General features: G+C 34.8%; 1 protein-coding gene across 1 annotated transcript; it reads left to right on the forward strand.

Annotated features, from left to right (window-relative positions):
* The first annotated feature begins 87 nt into the window (after positions 1-87).
* On the forward strand, positions 88-15,997 carry LOC130663795 (uncharacterized). Its single transcript, XM_057463263.1, has 11 exons — positions 88-3,317; positions 5,420-5,576; positions 5,655-5,771; positions 9,122-9,306; positions 13,168-13,380; positions 13,533-13,683; positions 13,817-14,007; positions 14,082-14,311; positions 14,379-14,803; positions 14,866-15,154; positions 15,222-15,997. The coding sequence occupies exons 1-11, from the start codon at positions 1,383-1,385 to the stop codon at positions 15,586-15,588; spliced, it is 4,260 nt and encodes a 1,419-aa protein (XP_057319246.1). The 5' UTR covers positions 88-1,382; the 3' UTR covers positions 15,589-15,997.
* Positions 15,998-16,875: the final 878 nt, after the last annotated feature.

The raw sequence follows: 16,875 nt of genomic DNA on the forward strand, positions 1-16,875 counted from the left end.
ATTTTATTTATAAATTTGTTTTCGTTCTCGTAAATGATAATTTTGAATTGCGACAATAAATGTAAATGAAATTATTAATTTTGAATATGAAATTACGAGTTGGATCGGAAGCGAATGGGAAAGCATAAGAGCAACAGCGTTGACGAACCCGCTGGCTTCACTTCGGGGACCAGAGAGTGTAGAGTTGTAGTAAGAGCATTGGTCCGGGGCAAGAGGGATGAGAGCGGTCGGAACACTTTTAGACACAGAGCGTCCACGACGTCGCGACGCCCTGAGAGCAGTAGTCGCGTACCTTGGGCAGCCTCCACCTTGCCGGCTCGCGAGCGAGCTTTCAAACAAATTATTATTTTTTAACTAAAACTTATTCCAGTCGTCCTTAGCGCCCTGGCTTTAATCAACACTTTGACCCCCGGTCTCCTGAGTAATCGCGGAGTCGGAAAAACTTGTGCTGTGTCCGAGTGTAGTTTGTTCGCTTGCTGGAATGCGATTAATTATTTAAGTAATTAAGTGTAAAGTTTAAGTATGAATATAATTTATAAAGAGATAAAAGTAAAAAAAAATTGTAGAGTTGGTAATAATAGCAAGTGAGTTTTGCCCGTAAAGAATTGTCTTGAGAGTGAAAAGTACTGTCGAGAATAAAGTTTAACGATCAAGTGACGATGGAATTACATGGATTAGAAATTCACAGGCAACATTTTACCGATGAGATAGTGGTCTAAATAAAACTGTACACAGAGTTGAGTGGGGCCGCGGCCAGCGATATTGCTAGATAAATAGTCTCGCGGACAGTTGAATAGATAAATTAATACATAATAAATAAGAGCTAGAGTAAGCTTAAGAGGCTGAAGAAATTCAGTTAATCTCTCCGAGCATCAATGCACCCACACCCGCGACCCGCTTTGGCCACGTACACGGGAATCGCTTGGTTGATCGGATCGGTGCCCGATATAAAAATAGAAATTTTTACAAGAATCGTTGCTTAAGTTTCTTCTTCTGTTCCTCCTCCCACTACTCATTTCTTCCTCTTCGACTTGCTCTTCATTTTCTCCCGCCTCTGCTCGTACACTCTCTCTCACGTCAAACTGATCTCGCTTTAAATTCCATAGTATTAAAAAAAAAAAAAAAAAAAAAAAAAAAAAAGATATAAACAATTGAAGTTTTTTATGCTGTCCATTTTTTGGTTATGTCACGTGTCGGAAGAAATCCTGTGAAACCTGACATTTAGTAAAACAGTTGACATGGACACAGAAAAGCATCCGGATAATTAGTGATAAAAAGAAAAGCAAAAATAAATTAACGTTTGTTAATGATCTTTATTACGCGTTCGCGGAAGTATAGCCGCGAAAGTGGTTCGTGTTGTGAAAAAAACCAGGGACGCCGCTATGGCGGAACGTCCCGGTGGCGTTGGCGGGAAACGGCGATCGCGTCGTGACAGCAGCGACACTGCAAGCTCATCCCACCGCGGGACGCCGGCTTCGTCTAAGGAACGACGAACTAAACGGACTGGTAAGCCCATTAAAGAGCGATGGCTCTTGACACGCAAGACCTGGCGCTACATGGCGGACGCTGGTCGTCGTCTGATACCCGACGGTGCTCACAATCGCGCTGAGGATATTCCTAAAATAGAACAATACTTCCAGGAAGTGTGTCAGAGGGAGCCGAAATTTTTGCTGTGGCGCAAATCCTCGTATCCGGGCACTTTGGGCTTTCGCACCCACAGGCATCGGAGACTGGTCAAGGGTGGCAGCTGCCGGACCAAAGCCAGCTCTGCTGATGAGGCTGATGACTCACGTGGTTCTTCTGTTGGGCAGAGCTGTTTGCCATCGTATCCAGCGACTTCGGGTGGACGGTTTGATATCTCAAAGACTAAACGTGACTGGTTACTGTCCAGTGGGGCCGGTGGAAGTGGCAGCACTCCCTCGACACCTGTTGCCAGGCGTCGTGCTCCTGTAGAAGACACTGAGGCCAAAGCGCTGGCTGACATGCTACAGAAATATTTGAATATACATTCAGAGGCTGGTGCTGGAGCTGGAACTGGAATCGGTACTAGTGCTGTAGGCGAAGCTGGAGCTGGAGTCGGTGATGCTAAAGATAAAAATAATCATGATCAAAAATCGGGAAACCAAGCATTTGATTATGAAAGTTTAATCGAAAAACTTCAGCAGCATTTGGATTTGATTATGACCCAAGGGAAATTAGACGCATATTCACAGAATGATTCATCTCGTGATAGCTCTGGAGACGGCTCAATGCTTTCCTATAGAGGTGACTATGTCCACAAATCGCTGGTTGAAACGCTGAGTCGCCACTATGCCAAGTCATCCAACCGCGAGCACGTAATTTCAGGAATTCTAACGGACAGAAAATTACTGGAGAAGCTTTACTTTGACTTGAGATGCACAAGAGGATTCCGAGGACTCAGAACTACTGGTGCTTATACCTCACCCCCGCATTGGTGGAATCCACGCAGTAGGTTCACTAAAGACGGCAGCGACTCCGGAAGTGATTGGAAAGCTCGAAGGGATTTTGTTTCTCCGCCTCCACTGATTGCCGTCCAAGGACCCAGTACTGAAAGAGGAATTATTTCTGTCGACGCCATCGTACAGACTGACCCGGTAGCCAAACATGTCCTCGATGCGCTTTATGACAAAGAAAAAGAGGAGTCCAGTCAAAGAGACAGTGGGAAGAGTTCCAGAAGACGCAGCAGTGTTGATATTGATGACGTCTCGCCTTCCGTCAGTGACACAATAAAACGATACTTGAGGATGGCCCGAAAAAAATCCATCGACGCGGACAAAGCCGACCGGTTCAAGCGCGTAAATTATGACAGAAATCTCCGGAACATCAAGGCCAAGGGTGAGATCACCAAACCCGGCGATGACTCCGGCAACAGCAAGGGCTGCCAGACTGAAGACAACTGGGTCAACGCTTACAAGGGAACGCTCTCAATGTCCCCGGAAACTGGTGACAATTTTTCGGACGCGGACACGACCTCGCCCGTCAGCAGGAATGCCAGTTCGAGGAGCAGCATCGACGCGGGTCTCGGATCCGAAGAACCTCCCAGCACTCCCAAACACCATCAGTCCTTTCTGTCCCAGCTGTTACACGGCTCCCATCCTCACAAGGACAAACCACACTCCGCCCCCGGTTCACCCGCTCTCACCTCATCCAATTCCGCAGGTGGCGCAGCGATGCAGAAAAGCAAATCCTCCAGCAGTGTCGTTCATCATGGCAGCAGACTGGTGGCGAAAAAAATTTGGAGATCACGAAGTAAATCCACTTCGAGGGCTAATCAACCCTCCGTATGGACGCCACAGGTACTTCAAATTTTGTTATTTTGAGTTTTTAAAAATTTTTCACAGCAGAAATCGGTCAACTCTCACTTTTGCGCGCTTGAAATTTTTTTACAAAAAATTGAATGGTTTGTTATTTATATTTTTGAATGCATTTTGTTTTTACTATATATTATCATCACTAATCCTCAAATTTTTCCACTCAACATAAACAGAATAATATTCCCAAGCGACCTCGAGGACACGTGGTGCTAAAAAAATATTAAATTTTATAAAACAATAAATTCCAATTGCTCTTGAAAAGCATTTTGTCTGGCGGGTTTTAATATTTATATAAAAAGCTGCACCTCTTACATCAGTCTGCAATAAATATTTTATGCAAATTGTGTTATTCGCATTCGCGTATAATATAACGTCGACAAATATTTATATATATATAGCACACATATTTAATTGACACCCCTTTAAAAATATGGGCAGCTGACCTCGAAAATCAAAGAAGAACGACCTTGACTACTCGGACAAACTCGTTAAGCGTCTGAGGCATGATAACCAATTTAGGGCCTCTGAATTTTCGCTGACGCCGCTCAAAATAGTTACACTGCCAGCACTTACACACTTACTTACTTACAAACACACATACACATACGCACACAAATTACGTGCTTGCAAACTCGCGGAATTTAACGCCTCGATGTTATCGGTTACGTTCACTCACACTTACTATATTTAGCATACATATATTTTGATATTTACATTTTATTTATTATTATAATATTTATTATCTAATTTTTGTCCATCATTACTCGGTAAACTGCCAGAATTTCTTACAATAGACGTCAAATATTTTTGCCGGCACATGTTCGATTAAAGTCACGTATCGTCCATGACATTGTTAACTTTAAACTTATCCTATTTCCATTATAATCTGCACTCCAGTCACGAAAATCAGTCCCCTCCCTTCTGAATTGATCATTTACTTGTCTCGGTTATTTTTTTTTCTTCCCCATCGGCAGACGAACCCGCCGACATATTTTTTTACAACTCAATCATTCGCTTTGCCTCGAAAATCGAAATTCGCTAGACTTAAAACATGTACACCCGCACAAAAAAATATATAAATAACATATATGTCCCATATAGCCGACACATCGATGCATATATGTCACATATATATTTTTTCGTGCGGGCATGAAGATCGAAACGTTTTTCACGCAACGAAAATTAAAATAATTCATGCGATTTGTGTCTAAAGGCGAAATTAGGGGTAGTAGGGGTGGGCTGTCATTTTCGGGTGACGTGCGAAAAATTTCCGAAATCTAGATCCATTAGATTTTTTACTTTTTTCTTATTTTCGTTCCGCGAAAAACGTTCCGATCTTCAGGTACACTGTAAAAAAAATTGTTTGAATTTTCGAAGATTGTATATAACGCAATAAACACATACATTTGTGCTCGAAATTTCATTACTAATTTCATATAGAATTTAAAATATACGTTTTTGAATTTTCAAATTAACACTTTGGATTTTCAAATACTTTTTTTTAATTTTCAAATAAGTATTATGAAATTTCAAATAGAATTTTTAAAATTCAATATATGTTTTAGAATTTTCAATACTTGCTTTGAAAATTTTAAAATCAAGTATAAATTTTAAGTACGTTTATTAAAATTCATATTTTTTTTCTTAATTTTGAATACCAGCTTGATTATTAAATTACGTATATTAAATTTAAAGCTTTTTTTATTGAAAATACAATTCAAATATCTAGTTATGAAAATTCAATTCTTTTTGTATTGTAATTTTCAAATTATTTTTAACAGTGTAGACTTAAAACATGTACATGAAGATCGGAACGTTTTTCACGCAACAAAAATTAAAATAATTCATGCAATTTGTGTCTAAAGGCGAATTTAGGGGTAGTAGGGGTGGCCTGTCTTTTTCGGGTGACGTGCGAAAAATTTCCGAAATCTAGATCCATTAGATTTTTTACTTTTCATTTCTTTTTTCTTATTTTCGTTCCGCGAAAAACGTTCCGATTTTCAGGTACATTTCAAAACATAATTTTTCTCACCGCAGTTATAATTTATTTGTAAAAATAATGAAATAATTTGAAATAATAAAAGGGAAAGTGCACGTGGGCTGGTACAAGTGGTCGCCGAGTGACTCTTCAAGATATACCTCTTCGAGTTCTGTCAGAAGTTGAAAGAAAAGTCCTTTGTAGAGTCGCCGTAGCGAAGCTTCAAGCTCTGAATCTCGGAGTTCACATCAGGCCGCCAAGTGGTAAATTTATTGGCTTTTATTTATATAAATTATAAAATATATATAGTATATATTTTTAAATAAATAATTTTAATTTAGAATCACTAGGAAGTGCATCTGTGACAAATAAACCAAAGCGACGCGCATATTTGTTGAAAAGAAAAGCTCTGACGACCGGATTTTTTGAAAATAAAACGAAAGAGGATAAAGATAAAGGTAAATATTTATTTATATTATTATTTACACTTTGGTTTATTTAAATTTAACCAGCAACAAATAAAATATAACCGAGTTTTTAAATAATATTATTTATTTCCGTACTGGCATAATCGTGTTGGCTTGTGTGTACGCGACAAATCGTGTAGCATACTGATGCCCAGTAATAGCTACTGATGCTATTTTTAAGATACTCATGGTGAGAAATAGAGATTGCACACTTTTGTAACATCTAAAATGATTACTATAACAAATGTCTAAGCTAAAATTGGTTATATTTAACGCTTGGCTTTTTTTAAACCACTTCCCGAGTCAAAAAACATATTTGATGTTAGTCTCAAAGTTCTCAATGAGCTTTGAGAGGATTGATTTAGAATTTTAAGATTGACAACAGTAGAAAGGTATCCTAGTTTAGTCCTCAAAGTAGTAGGTACGACCCATTTTACCACTTTGAGGACCAAACTTGAATAACGTAATCTAGATTTGAGCCTCAAAATACTCAAAACGTACCGGGATAATTTGATCCGTATTTGAACCTCAAAAGTATCATTCGACGTATTCTCTCTTCTCCCTTTTCTATCTACCCGATGAAAAAAGATTTTATACAATTGTATAAAATTATATATAAAAAATGGCCCGATCCAATTGTATACAATTCTATACAAATTGTATACAAGTCTATATAATTATATACAATTCTATATAATTGCAATATGTAGAATTGTATACAATTTCTATACAAATTGTATACAATTGGATCGGGCCATTTTTTCTATCCAATTATATATAGTCTATATATAATTATATATAGTCCATATATAATTGATATATAATTCTATACAATTGTATAAAATCTTTTTTTATCGGGTAAAATTTTTATTAATGGTTTTGACCAGTGGAAAAATCTAGACAGAAGTTGAGAACAGAAAAAATTTTATTTGTTGATGCAAAAATAATCTACTCTACTAAATTACATCATGTCTACCTGTAAAATTATGAAATTTATTATATATATTTAAATTTATTGTTTTGATTGAGTAAAAAAGTACGCGAGTCAAAAAACAAATTCGGATTTACGTCTCAAAGTTCTTAATGAGCTTTTTGAGGATTGATTTAGAATTTTAAGATTGACAACAGTAGAAAGGTATCCTAGTTTAGTCCTCAAAGTAGTAGTGACGACCCATTTTACCACTTTGAGGACCATACTGGAATAACATGATCTGGATTTGAACCTCAAAAGTATCATTCGAGAATGGTTTGATAATTTATCGGTGTTTGATAACCACTTTGCCTTTTTGTGGATCAAGAGATTAGTTACATCCATTAGATACTTGACCTCAAAAATGTACGTTGATAAGGCACGTGTGTGTATGTTGACAATTGTTTACACAAAAAACTTTTTTTTTAAAAGTTACTGTAGATAATTTTTTTTCATGATCCTGAACTTTAGCAGACAATTAAAAATTTTTTAACTTTTTTTTCGGTTTAATTTAAAAAAAAAAAAATAAAAATATGCACACGTGAAAAATTAAAAAAACCACAGGCGCAATTTTTTAAAATATTTATATTTTTAAATTTACCGCTTTTAAAAAAATTCAAAAATTATTAGACGTCGGCTGATTTCACTATCATTTTTTTTATTTATTTTTAAATATATAAAAAAAATAAATATGAAAAAATAATGAATTGTCGATTAAGAATTTTTCTAAGCCCTGGGTAAAAATATTTGACTGAAAAAACTAAATCTTGTTGAAATTACGCCGAAACTATACAATTTTACTGAAAAAGGCCTAATTTTGCCCGAAATCACAACAAAGCCGTAGAATTTTATTGGAAAAAGCCGAAAACAGCCCAAAATTTTATTATTCTTGGGCATTTTTAGGCCTAGTTGTCGGCTAAATTTTAACCTGGACCTTTTTTTGGCCGAGAAAAAATTTTCCTATTTTTTGGCTTAAAATTTTTCTACTTAGGAAAAATTATTATTGATAACAGCTGATAAAAGTAATTATAAAATAACATCATTAATAATAATTATCGAAATTAATTATTAGCAGTAGTTATTAAAATAAAAAAAAAATAACAACGTATGAAAGATTGGTATGAGACACAATTTGAAAATCTAAATATAGTAACGGGGTAGTCAGTGGCGTTGCATATTTCCGCATATAACATATTTATTTGCGGTGTTGTGTGGCCGGGTGCGCACCCTAAAATTCTATTTTTCGCATGGCCCCTTCTTGAATCAATACATCAGCTGCATAAGCACACACTCAACACACATTTATCCAAGTGCGAATAAAAAGTTCCTCAACACCCTACACTACGTCATCCGACTATCTCTGCCAAAAGTTCACTCACTCTGCTACAATTTTCGTGCAATTCATTACAATCTATTCATCTCCATCTCAATCTCCACCTCTGTAATTCCACATAACAAACTCACAACTCACCTCCTTCCCACAAACCAACACCATAACCCACACTCTGCTCAGCCGAATCGTTTTTAGACCCACCGAATACACCAACGACCAATTCAAATCTTATTACATGGCCCAGATCGTGTTCTATAATCGGATTTAGGTAGGGACACATCGTCGAGTTCTATATCGTCAGTTAACACACACGCACACAAGTCTATTCAATAGTTTGCAGCCATGGTATTATAAATAATTCAAACTTTTAAGTCTTATGATTCTCAAAATCGTAATAAAATTATTTTGATCCGTCTAATGCACCCGCGACTATTTTTTTCCACCGTCAAAATTTAAAAACAAAATTATGGAAATATTTAATTACCATAACACAGTTTATATAGGGGAAGGGGGGGGGGCAAAACGGAATAGGCCGGAAAAATGGGATACCCTCAAAATTTCGTCAAAATTTTTTTTCTAGTATCATTTTTCACTATTAAAAGCTAAAAAAAAAACATTTTTATATTTTTTGCGAAAAGTATAATATTGGCGCCAATTTCAAATTTTGAAAATAAATAACAAGGAAAAACTTCTTTAAAAATATGTTGAGAGTAAATTTTATTACTTACATCAATTTAGAAAGACATTATTACATCAATTTTATTCACTTGAAAAAAAAAAAAAAATTTACTTTTTTTTGGGGTATCCCATTTTGCCCGCAGAAAATAAAAATTTTTTTTCTGATGGCAGTCTAAAATTCGTTATATTTATTTCAAATAGAATCAAAATGAAGCCAATTTACGATATTTATGTCCCTAAAAACTAAATTTTTCGTTAAGTATCCCGTTTTGCCCCCCCTTCCCCTATATATATTTAATTAAATTAAATTCATGTAAATGTATATGTATATATATTTGGAAATGTATTATTGGATTGTAGATTCTACTGGTGGTCTTGTATTTGGAATTCCAATATCGCAATGCCTAGAGAACGACCGACTGGCTAGAATTGCCGCTGGCGAGGTTGCTGACGTCGGCTGCTTATCTAGAAACAGCAGACACGGTAGTAGAACTAGCTTTACTAGTCTAATCGAGACACCCACTGCTGCCTCTAAAACAGATGAGGTGAGTAACATTTTCCGACTCTCATAAATGTCTTTACTTATTTATCTAGTCGCCCGATTCTTTTATTTTATCGTCTCGCCGCCACTACTTCATTTTTAACTCGACACTTAATTATTTAAGACGATTAATATTTTGTTATTAACAATAAATATATGACAGGTTGCGGCTGCTTGGCGAACTTTTTCCGATACTTCCATTCCCAGATTTTTTTGCCAGCCGCGAACCGCAATATCGCTACTGAAATTGACTTTCAGACAAAATCCCGAGGGAAACTGACGTTTTTTTTTTAGGGACAACTCACGTGACGTCATTTTTTTTTTTTATCAAAATTTTACGGCTCATTTTTATATATATTTTATTAATTACTATAAAAATATCAATATTTGATTTATTTGACAGAAAAAAAAAATTTATTGAGGGAAAAAAATATTTTGATTATTGAAAATAAAATATTTTGCTTGGCTTTGAGTTTTTTTGATTTATTGGTATTTAAAAATATATATAGAAATTTTTTTTTAAAATTATTTTGTGGTAAAAATATATAAAGTGAGTGAAAGCATCAGCTCGTAAATTTTTAAAGACATAAAACTGAACAGAAAAATTTTCAAAGCGAACTTTCTTTTGTGGTTTTGTTTTTAAAAAAAAGCCTTTTAAGTATTTTATTTTATTTATAAACCAACCGGAAGTTTATTCTCCATTAATTTTTGATCTTCGACTTCCCGATATTCGTAAAAAAAAAAAATACACGTAGGGGAGACCGGAGCAAGACGGCCCACCTGGGGCAAGAAGGCCCACCTCAAAAATTAACCAAAATTTTTTTTTCTTGTTTTCTTTTGATTATCACAAATTTAGATTATTTACTCATTTTTAGCCCGATACGTGAAACTTGGGGCAAAATGAACCACTCAAAAATTCTAAAAGAAAATGTATTTCATAGTATTATAACCTAGTCATGATTAATTTAATAAAAATATCATTTTTTGGTTAATTATATGGATTTGGATCAAAATAGAGCATTTGAAAAAGTTAAAAAAACCAATAATCAATTTTTTATTCAATAGAAAAATAATGATTAATCAATTGTTATTTTTTATTAAATAACTTTTAATTTGTTCATATAATTGGTTATAGAACCCAACAAAACAATTATAATTATTATATATAACATTATGAATAATATATTTATAGAATTAACAACATTAACTATTAAAATGTAACAAAAATACTTTTTGAGGTATTGAATTTAATTTAAGTGTATTATAAATTAATCCTCACAATATTCACAAATGTACGTATCGGAAAAATATTCGTCAACTCCTGCACAGGAATCATGAGCCCATTCTTTACATTGTTGATATTGAATCCATGATTCTTTTGATTCCAAATACAGTCCATGACAGGAGAGACAGTAACAATCGTCATTTTTCGAGTAATATTAAAGTAAATACAGTTGTTAAAGAGAAAAATATAAACATTTGTTACGCGGGAAATTTTTTTACAATTAAAAAAAAAAAATTTTTTTTTCATTTTTTTTCGGAGGGGCCGTCTTGCCCCAAAAAAAAAATTTTTTTTCAGGAGCTTCACCAAAATTTTGGTGAATTGAGTTCAAGTTGGACAAGAGTAAATCGACTTGATGGTTAAAAGCCACAAATAATAATAACCGGCTTAGGTGGGCCGTCTTGCCCCGGTCTCCCCTAACCGGTAATTAAATTCCTGTGAAAAATTATAGAAATAATAAATCATTTAATTATCAAAATTTGGCTTATCAATCGACACTCGACTTAAGACGTCACAAGAATAAATGATTTCTTTCCCCCAATATATACATAAAAATAAATAATGACTATTATAATAAATCACCACAAACAATTTCGCCGCAAAAATAAAATTGTATCTAACCCACTGTCGAATCATTTCCCCTAATGAAGTTAAGAGAATTTATCAATGAACAATTTATCTCCTCTATAAATCCGCTCGTTTCCCAGACTCAAGTTAACTCAATTAAAAATCCCAACTAAAAGCCTACTAAAAATAGAAACTTATTTCTTTCTGTTAAAAAAAAAAATATCCAATCTCGGAAAAGCTAAATCACGAAAATGTCAAGACCAATTAATTTCATTAGTTATAATTATCTAAGAAATTTTTTTATAACTTAAGAATACAAAATTTATGTATATATTTATATTCCGCAAGGCCATTAGTCATTTCAACGTTCGATAATTTATTATCGCGCTCTTACGTCTATTAATAAATTCAAAAGGGTCTTTGTTGATTTTATTTAAATGTCTGTCTATGTCTAGTTTAAGGTGAAACTTTATATTTTAAATTATTATCATACTTTGATACTTCTTATCACATCACAATATATATATATATATTTATTATTACAAGAGCAAGATACTCGTTATCATTACGAAAATGTAATATTGGCAGCTGTCATATGAAACATTCATGAATTGTACATATATGAATAATATTGTGTAATAAATCGATGTTCTAGTTTTAAAAAAATATATTAATAAATATCAAATAGGAAAGTGATGGGATGAAATATATGAAAAATGAAATAGATATCAATCATGTGTTGAATAAATAGCAGCAGATTTATTAACGGCGATGCACAGAAACCGTCGAGTGGACGAATGGTGTAAAAATATATATATATATATATATATATATATATATATATTTATGTGGGTAAATGTATGGCGATCGATAGATAAAATAAAGGAAAGAAGGGAAAAGCCAAGTAAATAAAAAAATGTGATAATAAGTGATGGAAAACGTTAACGTCATTATTGGGGTTGCGGAGCCAAATAAAGGACGGCGTGGTCGGCTGGCTTAGTTATATATCTTATATATGCTATATACTTTTAACAATAATATTATACCGAGCATTAACGTCACATAAACGACGAGAGCCGCGGCAGTCTGGTCACCTGTGACGTCATTAAATCGTCTAAGCTTTAAATAGAACAGGGCCGCTAAGACGCTAATTTTAAAACGCGGATTAATTAAGACCGTGTTTTGCAACCGTTTTCATTTTATAACCAAGTAATTGAATTATAATTCAATAGGGGAGGGTGGGGCAGAGCCGCCCTCCTGAAATTTTGATAAAAAAAAAAATTTACTACTAGTTACTATAAATCCGATATGTTTGCGCATTTTTAGCCCTACGCATGACATTTGGGGCAAAATGGACAAGCCCAAAATTTTGAAAAAGTGATTTTTTCATATCTTTATCGTCAAATTAAAAAAAAATTATTATAATTCCACATTTCTAGCCCTACGCATAACACCTGGGGCAAAATGGACCGGCCGAAACTTCCGAAAAAATTATTTTTTCATATTTTTCGGCCGTTTCTCGACGTAAGAGGCAAATTTGGTCACTAAAAATTTATAAAAATAAAATTTTTTTTTTAGTTGATAAATTTTTGAAATAAAGTAAAACTATGGAATTGATTTTTTTTTTATTAAATAACAATTAGTAATTAAGGTAATCGAGAGTGAACGATTTATTACACTTTAAAAAATTTTTTTCGAGTAATATAAAACCAAAAATAGTTGTAAAGAGAAAGAAATGCATTCTTAATGATGAAAACAATTTAAAAAATAAAAAAAACGAAAAAAAAAAATTTTTATCATTTTTTGGAGGGGGGCCGCTCTGCCCCACAAAAAAAAAAAAAATTTTCAAAATTTTGGCAAAATGTGCATAAATTTGTTCGAAATAGGACAAAAGTAAAGTGATCTGATGGTTGAAAGCCACAAAAAGTAATAATTGGCTTAGGGGGGCCGCTCTGCCCCACCCTCCCCTACTTTAGTTTTGAATAAATAGATTTATATTTTTTTGTTTATTTGTAGGGCGGATCGTGTGAATCTCTGTCGTCTAAAGGAGGAGCACTTGCTGGTAGTGATTCTGGTGGCCCGGAATTGAGTGACAGTGGAGGTGGACCACCTGGCGAATGGGATGCAGTGCCCGCGATCGTTAGACAATGCATCAAACATCTCGAGCTCACGGGGTTGAGAACGCTAGGAATTTTCCGGGTTTCGCCGTCGAAAAAACGAGTCAGACAAGTGAGTAATTTTTGCCGTTTTTTTAATTAAATATTTTATTACTTGAAAATTTTTGTCGTGCTTTCATTTTTAAAACTATGGAGTGAGTAATTTAATAAAATAAATAATTATTATTATGGACAATTGAAATAAAAAAAATTTTGTTTTTTTAGCTGAGAGAAAATTTCGATTGTGGCCGGGACGCAAAAATAGATGCCGATCAATGTCCTCATGACGTAGCGACCCTACTCAAAGAATATTTTCGTGATTTACCCGACCCACTGCTCTGTCGAGATCTCTATCAAGCCTTCGTCCACACCCAGAGTAAGCCAACCTCAACTTACACTTAATACAATAAATCTTGTTTGCCATCATAATTAAAAAAAAATAAAAAAAAATGAAGAAATACAAATGAATGTAAATGAATAACTGAATTAGGCGTTAATTTTGTGTGTAGAAATACGTAACAGACGATTACAGCAAGAAGCGCTCCAGCACCTAATCCAGTTGCTGCCGACAGCCAACAGAGAAACCCTCTGGGCGCTGCTTAATTTTCTAACTGAAGTTGCCTCCAACAGCGAGGACGTCAGGGACGAGATCGGCGAGTGGATTCCCGGGAACAAAATGGACTTGACTAATCTGGCGACGGTAATCTTCAATTAAAATTCATTGTTGAATAAAATTTGAGTCGTTTAATTGATGTTTTAAATTGTCATCGAAAGGTATTCGCACCGAATATCCTCCATTGCGTAAAACCAGGACAAGCTAGATCAGAAGTGTCTGTAGAACGAGCAGAAGAGCGGATAGATGTGATTAATGTCGTTCGCGCATTACTTGAAAACTCGGCGAGTCTCTTTACGGTACCAGCTGCGCTACTTGATGAGCTTTATCTCCATATGATGGATACCCACCCAGTGGATCTTGACCTCGCGCTATCACGACGTGCCGAAGAGTATGTTGATATCAATAAATTCCCCCATGAAAGCTTTAAATATTAATCACGTTCTTGTTTTTAACAGGCAATGTGTAGACGAAGTGGATCCGTGCAGCGAAGCCGAAACTTTTTCCGTCGAAGAGTCTACTGGAGGCGTGATATCAACTGCGCAGACTGCCAAGAAAGTTTGGTCGCGAGAGCAGTGTCTCCACCAGATGGCTTGCATCGGCGGAGACATCGGGCCCAAGCCGCGACGGCCAAAGCGACCCGGCTCCCGACGAAAGGAAGAGGGCAGAAGCAACAGCGTCGACAGCGGCTCCAGCGAAGACCTTTTGGACCCCCGTCGCAAATCATCTCCGATGATAATCACCGCAAGTCTCACCATCCCCATGACTGGGGCTTTCACTCTCAATCTCGATGATCCCGACATACCTTTTATTGAAGAGCAGCCCAAGCCGTCGGTACCGCCGAGAAAACAGCGGCAGCGTTCAATATCCGGATGCAGCGAAGGTGAAATTAATTTTTATTTTTATCAGATTTTCTTATAAATAAATTAATTGCTTTAATTACAGGCGGCAGGCATGGCAGTGACAGTGCCGTTGGTTCATCAGCTACTTTATCCGGAGATCAACCTCCCAGTTCACCCCCATCCTGGGCATCATCACCACCAGCAAGTCCCGACAGTACTGTAACCGCAGTCTCTTATATTCCTGATCAACAAGCCGTTTTGCAGAGAGTCTCATTCACGACTTCCAGCGAAGTCAGACAAATTTCACGTTCTGTCAGTCAAGAAGCTTCAAAAGCGACCATTTCACCAGCTTACAATCCGAGTATTACAAGCATCGGCGGTGCCGTTCTAAGGTAATTTAAATTTATAAATAAATAATCTTAAAAAAATCACAGGACTAATTAGCAAAATATCCCACAGGTCCAAGACTGCGGACATCGAGAGAATGTTGCATATTTCGCAAGACAAAAATTCAAAAGTTAATTCCGGAGTGAGCACAATGACAACGACAACAACAACGACTACCTCCTCGACATCATCAAGCGACAGCAAAAAATACACGAAAAGAAGGTACACCGACTCGAGGCATCAGACGAGGCATATTCCGGACGCTGACAGCCTCGCGGACAAATCCCCATCCGCGATAATAACTTCGGTCTCCACGAGCTCTTCCGCGGTCTCTATCAGCAACTCTCAGGGTCAGCAGCGGAACTCAGTAACGCCGGTTTGGAAACGACGTGAAATAATATCGTCAGTGCCCACAAAAGATCGGCAAAATTACTTCTAAATGATAACAATTATTTTTCATCGTGATATTTATAATTAAATAATAAAAAAGAAAAATTTTTCAAGTCTTCTTAACGGGTTTTAAATGTTTTTTTAGACAACCAGCCGTCCTGAAAAAAAATCTAAATGCTTATTGATCTCGTCGTCGATTGTGACGAACTTAAACAGATTTATCGCTAAATTTAACAGGGAAATAATTTATTTTATTATTAAGAATGCTTTTTAAGTCTATAAATATATATGAGAAAAGTAAATTTATAAATTTTCTTTCTAACTTTTTAATGAAAACCTCCAGGCGAGGTCATTTTTTAATCCTGTACCAAAGAGAGATTATTAATTAATTATTATTATTACTATATATTATATATTATTATATCTATCGATTTTTAATAAAATGTGTAATGAATAAAAATAATTAATTTTTTACAAAAAAATTAAAGGCTTTTATTTTTATTAAATTAACAATTTTCTCAGTCGATTTCACGTTTCGTAAATCTTCATATGTTATATAATTTATTTTAAAGTTATGTTTAATTTTTTTAGTATTTGCTACATCGATTTACATCGAAATCATGCGTCATACAGGTGATTTTTAAATATTAAGTGACCTAAAGAACAGCCGTCGATGAGTTTACGGTACAAATTACCGTTTTTATTTAACTTTCGGACATAAATCTGTGAAGAAAAAATAATAAGTCGTATACATTTATATGGAGATATATATTGCGCGATTTGATGGGCATATTTACAAATTACAAGTATAGGGACGGATAAGTGCATTACATTAATTAATATATTTTAATTGCCCAGTTAATTAAAGCGAAACAAATTAAATATTTATTTATAATAAAACATTCTATACATATTTTTATAATTATTATTTATTATAATGGACGAATTTTATGATCACATTACAGGTAAGTGCTCACTTAAGTGCCACTATTTTTTTCCAGTACGAACGCTTTGTTACTCGGGGCCTTACATTTTTATTTTTTAATTAATTTTGACAATTCTTTTAATTGCAGCACTCGGAGTACTCACACTAAGTCTCCAAGAAAATTTTTGTTATGAATATTCATTAAAATACTCGGAAAATTGTAATTTAGACGCAGAAACTCTGCGCAGCTGACGTACACAAGATGGCCGACTTACATAAAATGGCGTCTGCGAGTAACGAATACTTAAATAATTTAGTCTTTTTAATTTAATGACTGATTTATAATTAAAAAAAAATAACAAATTCAAAATATTTTAGTAATTTTATTTTTACAAAAATAAAAAAAAATGA

The sequence above is a fragment of the Microplitis mediator genome, chromosome 2 (genome assembly GCF_029852145.1).
Source record: "Microplitis mediator isolate UGA2020A chromosome 2, iyMicMedi2.1, whole genome shotgun sequence".
In the NCBI taxonomy this organism is placed as follows: Eukaryota; Metazoa; Arthropoda; class Insecta; order Hymenoptera; family Braconidae; genus Microplitis; species Microplitis mediator.

Excerpts from the sequence above, each read along its gene's own strand:
- LOC130663795 (XM_057463263.1), top strand. The coding sequence starts at position 1,383 with ATGGCGGAACGTCCCGGTGGCGTTGGCGGGAAACGGCGATCGCGTCGT. Across the intron at positions 5,577-5,654 it reads TCACATCAGGCCGCCAAGTG|AATCACTAGGAAGTGCATCT; the intron begins GTAAATTTATTG and ends ATTTTAATTTAG. Across the intron at positions 9,307-13,167 it reads CTGCCTCTAAAACAGATGAG|GGCGGATCGTGTGAATCTCT; the intron begins GTGAGTAACATT and ends GTTTATTTGTAG.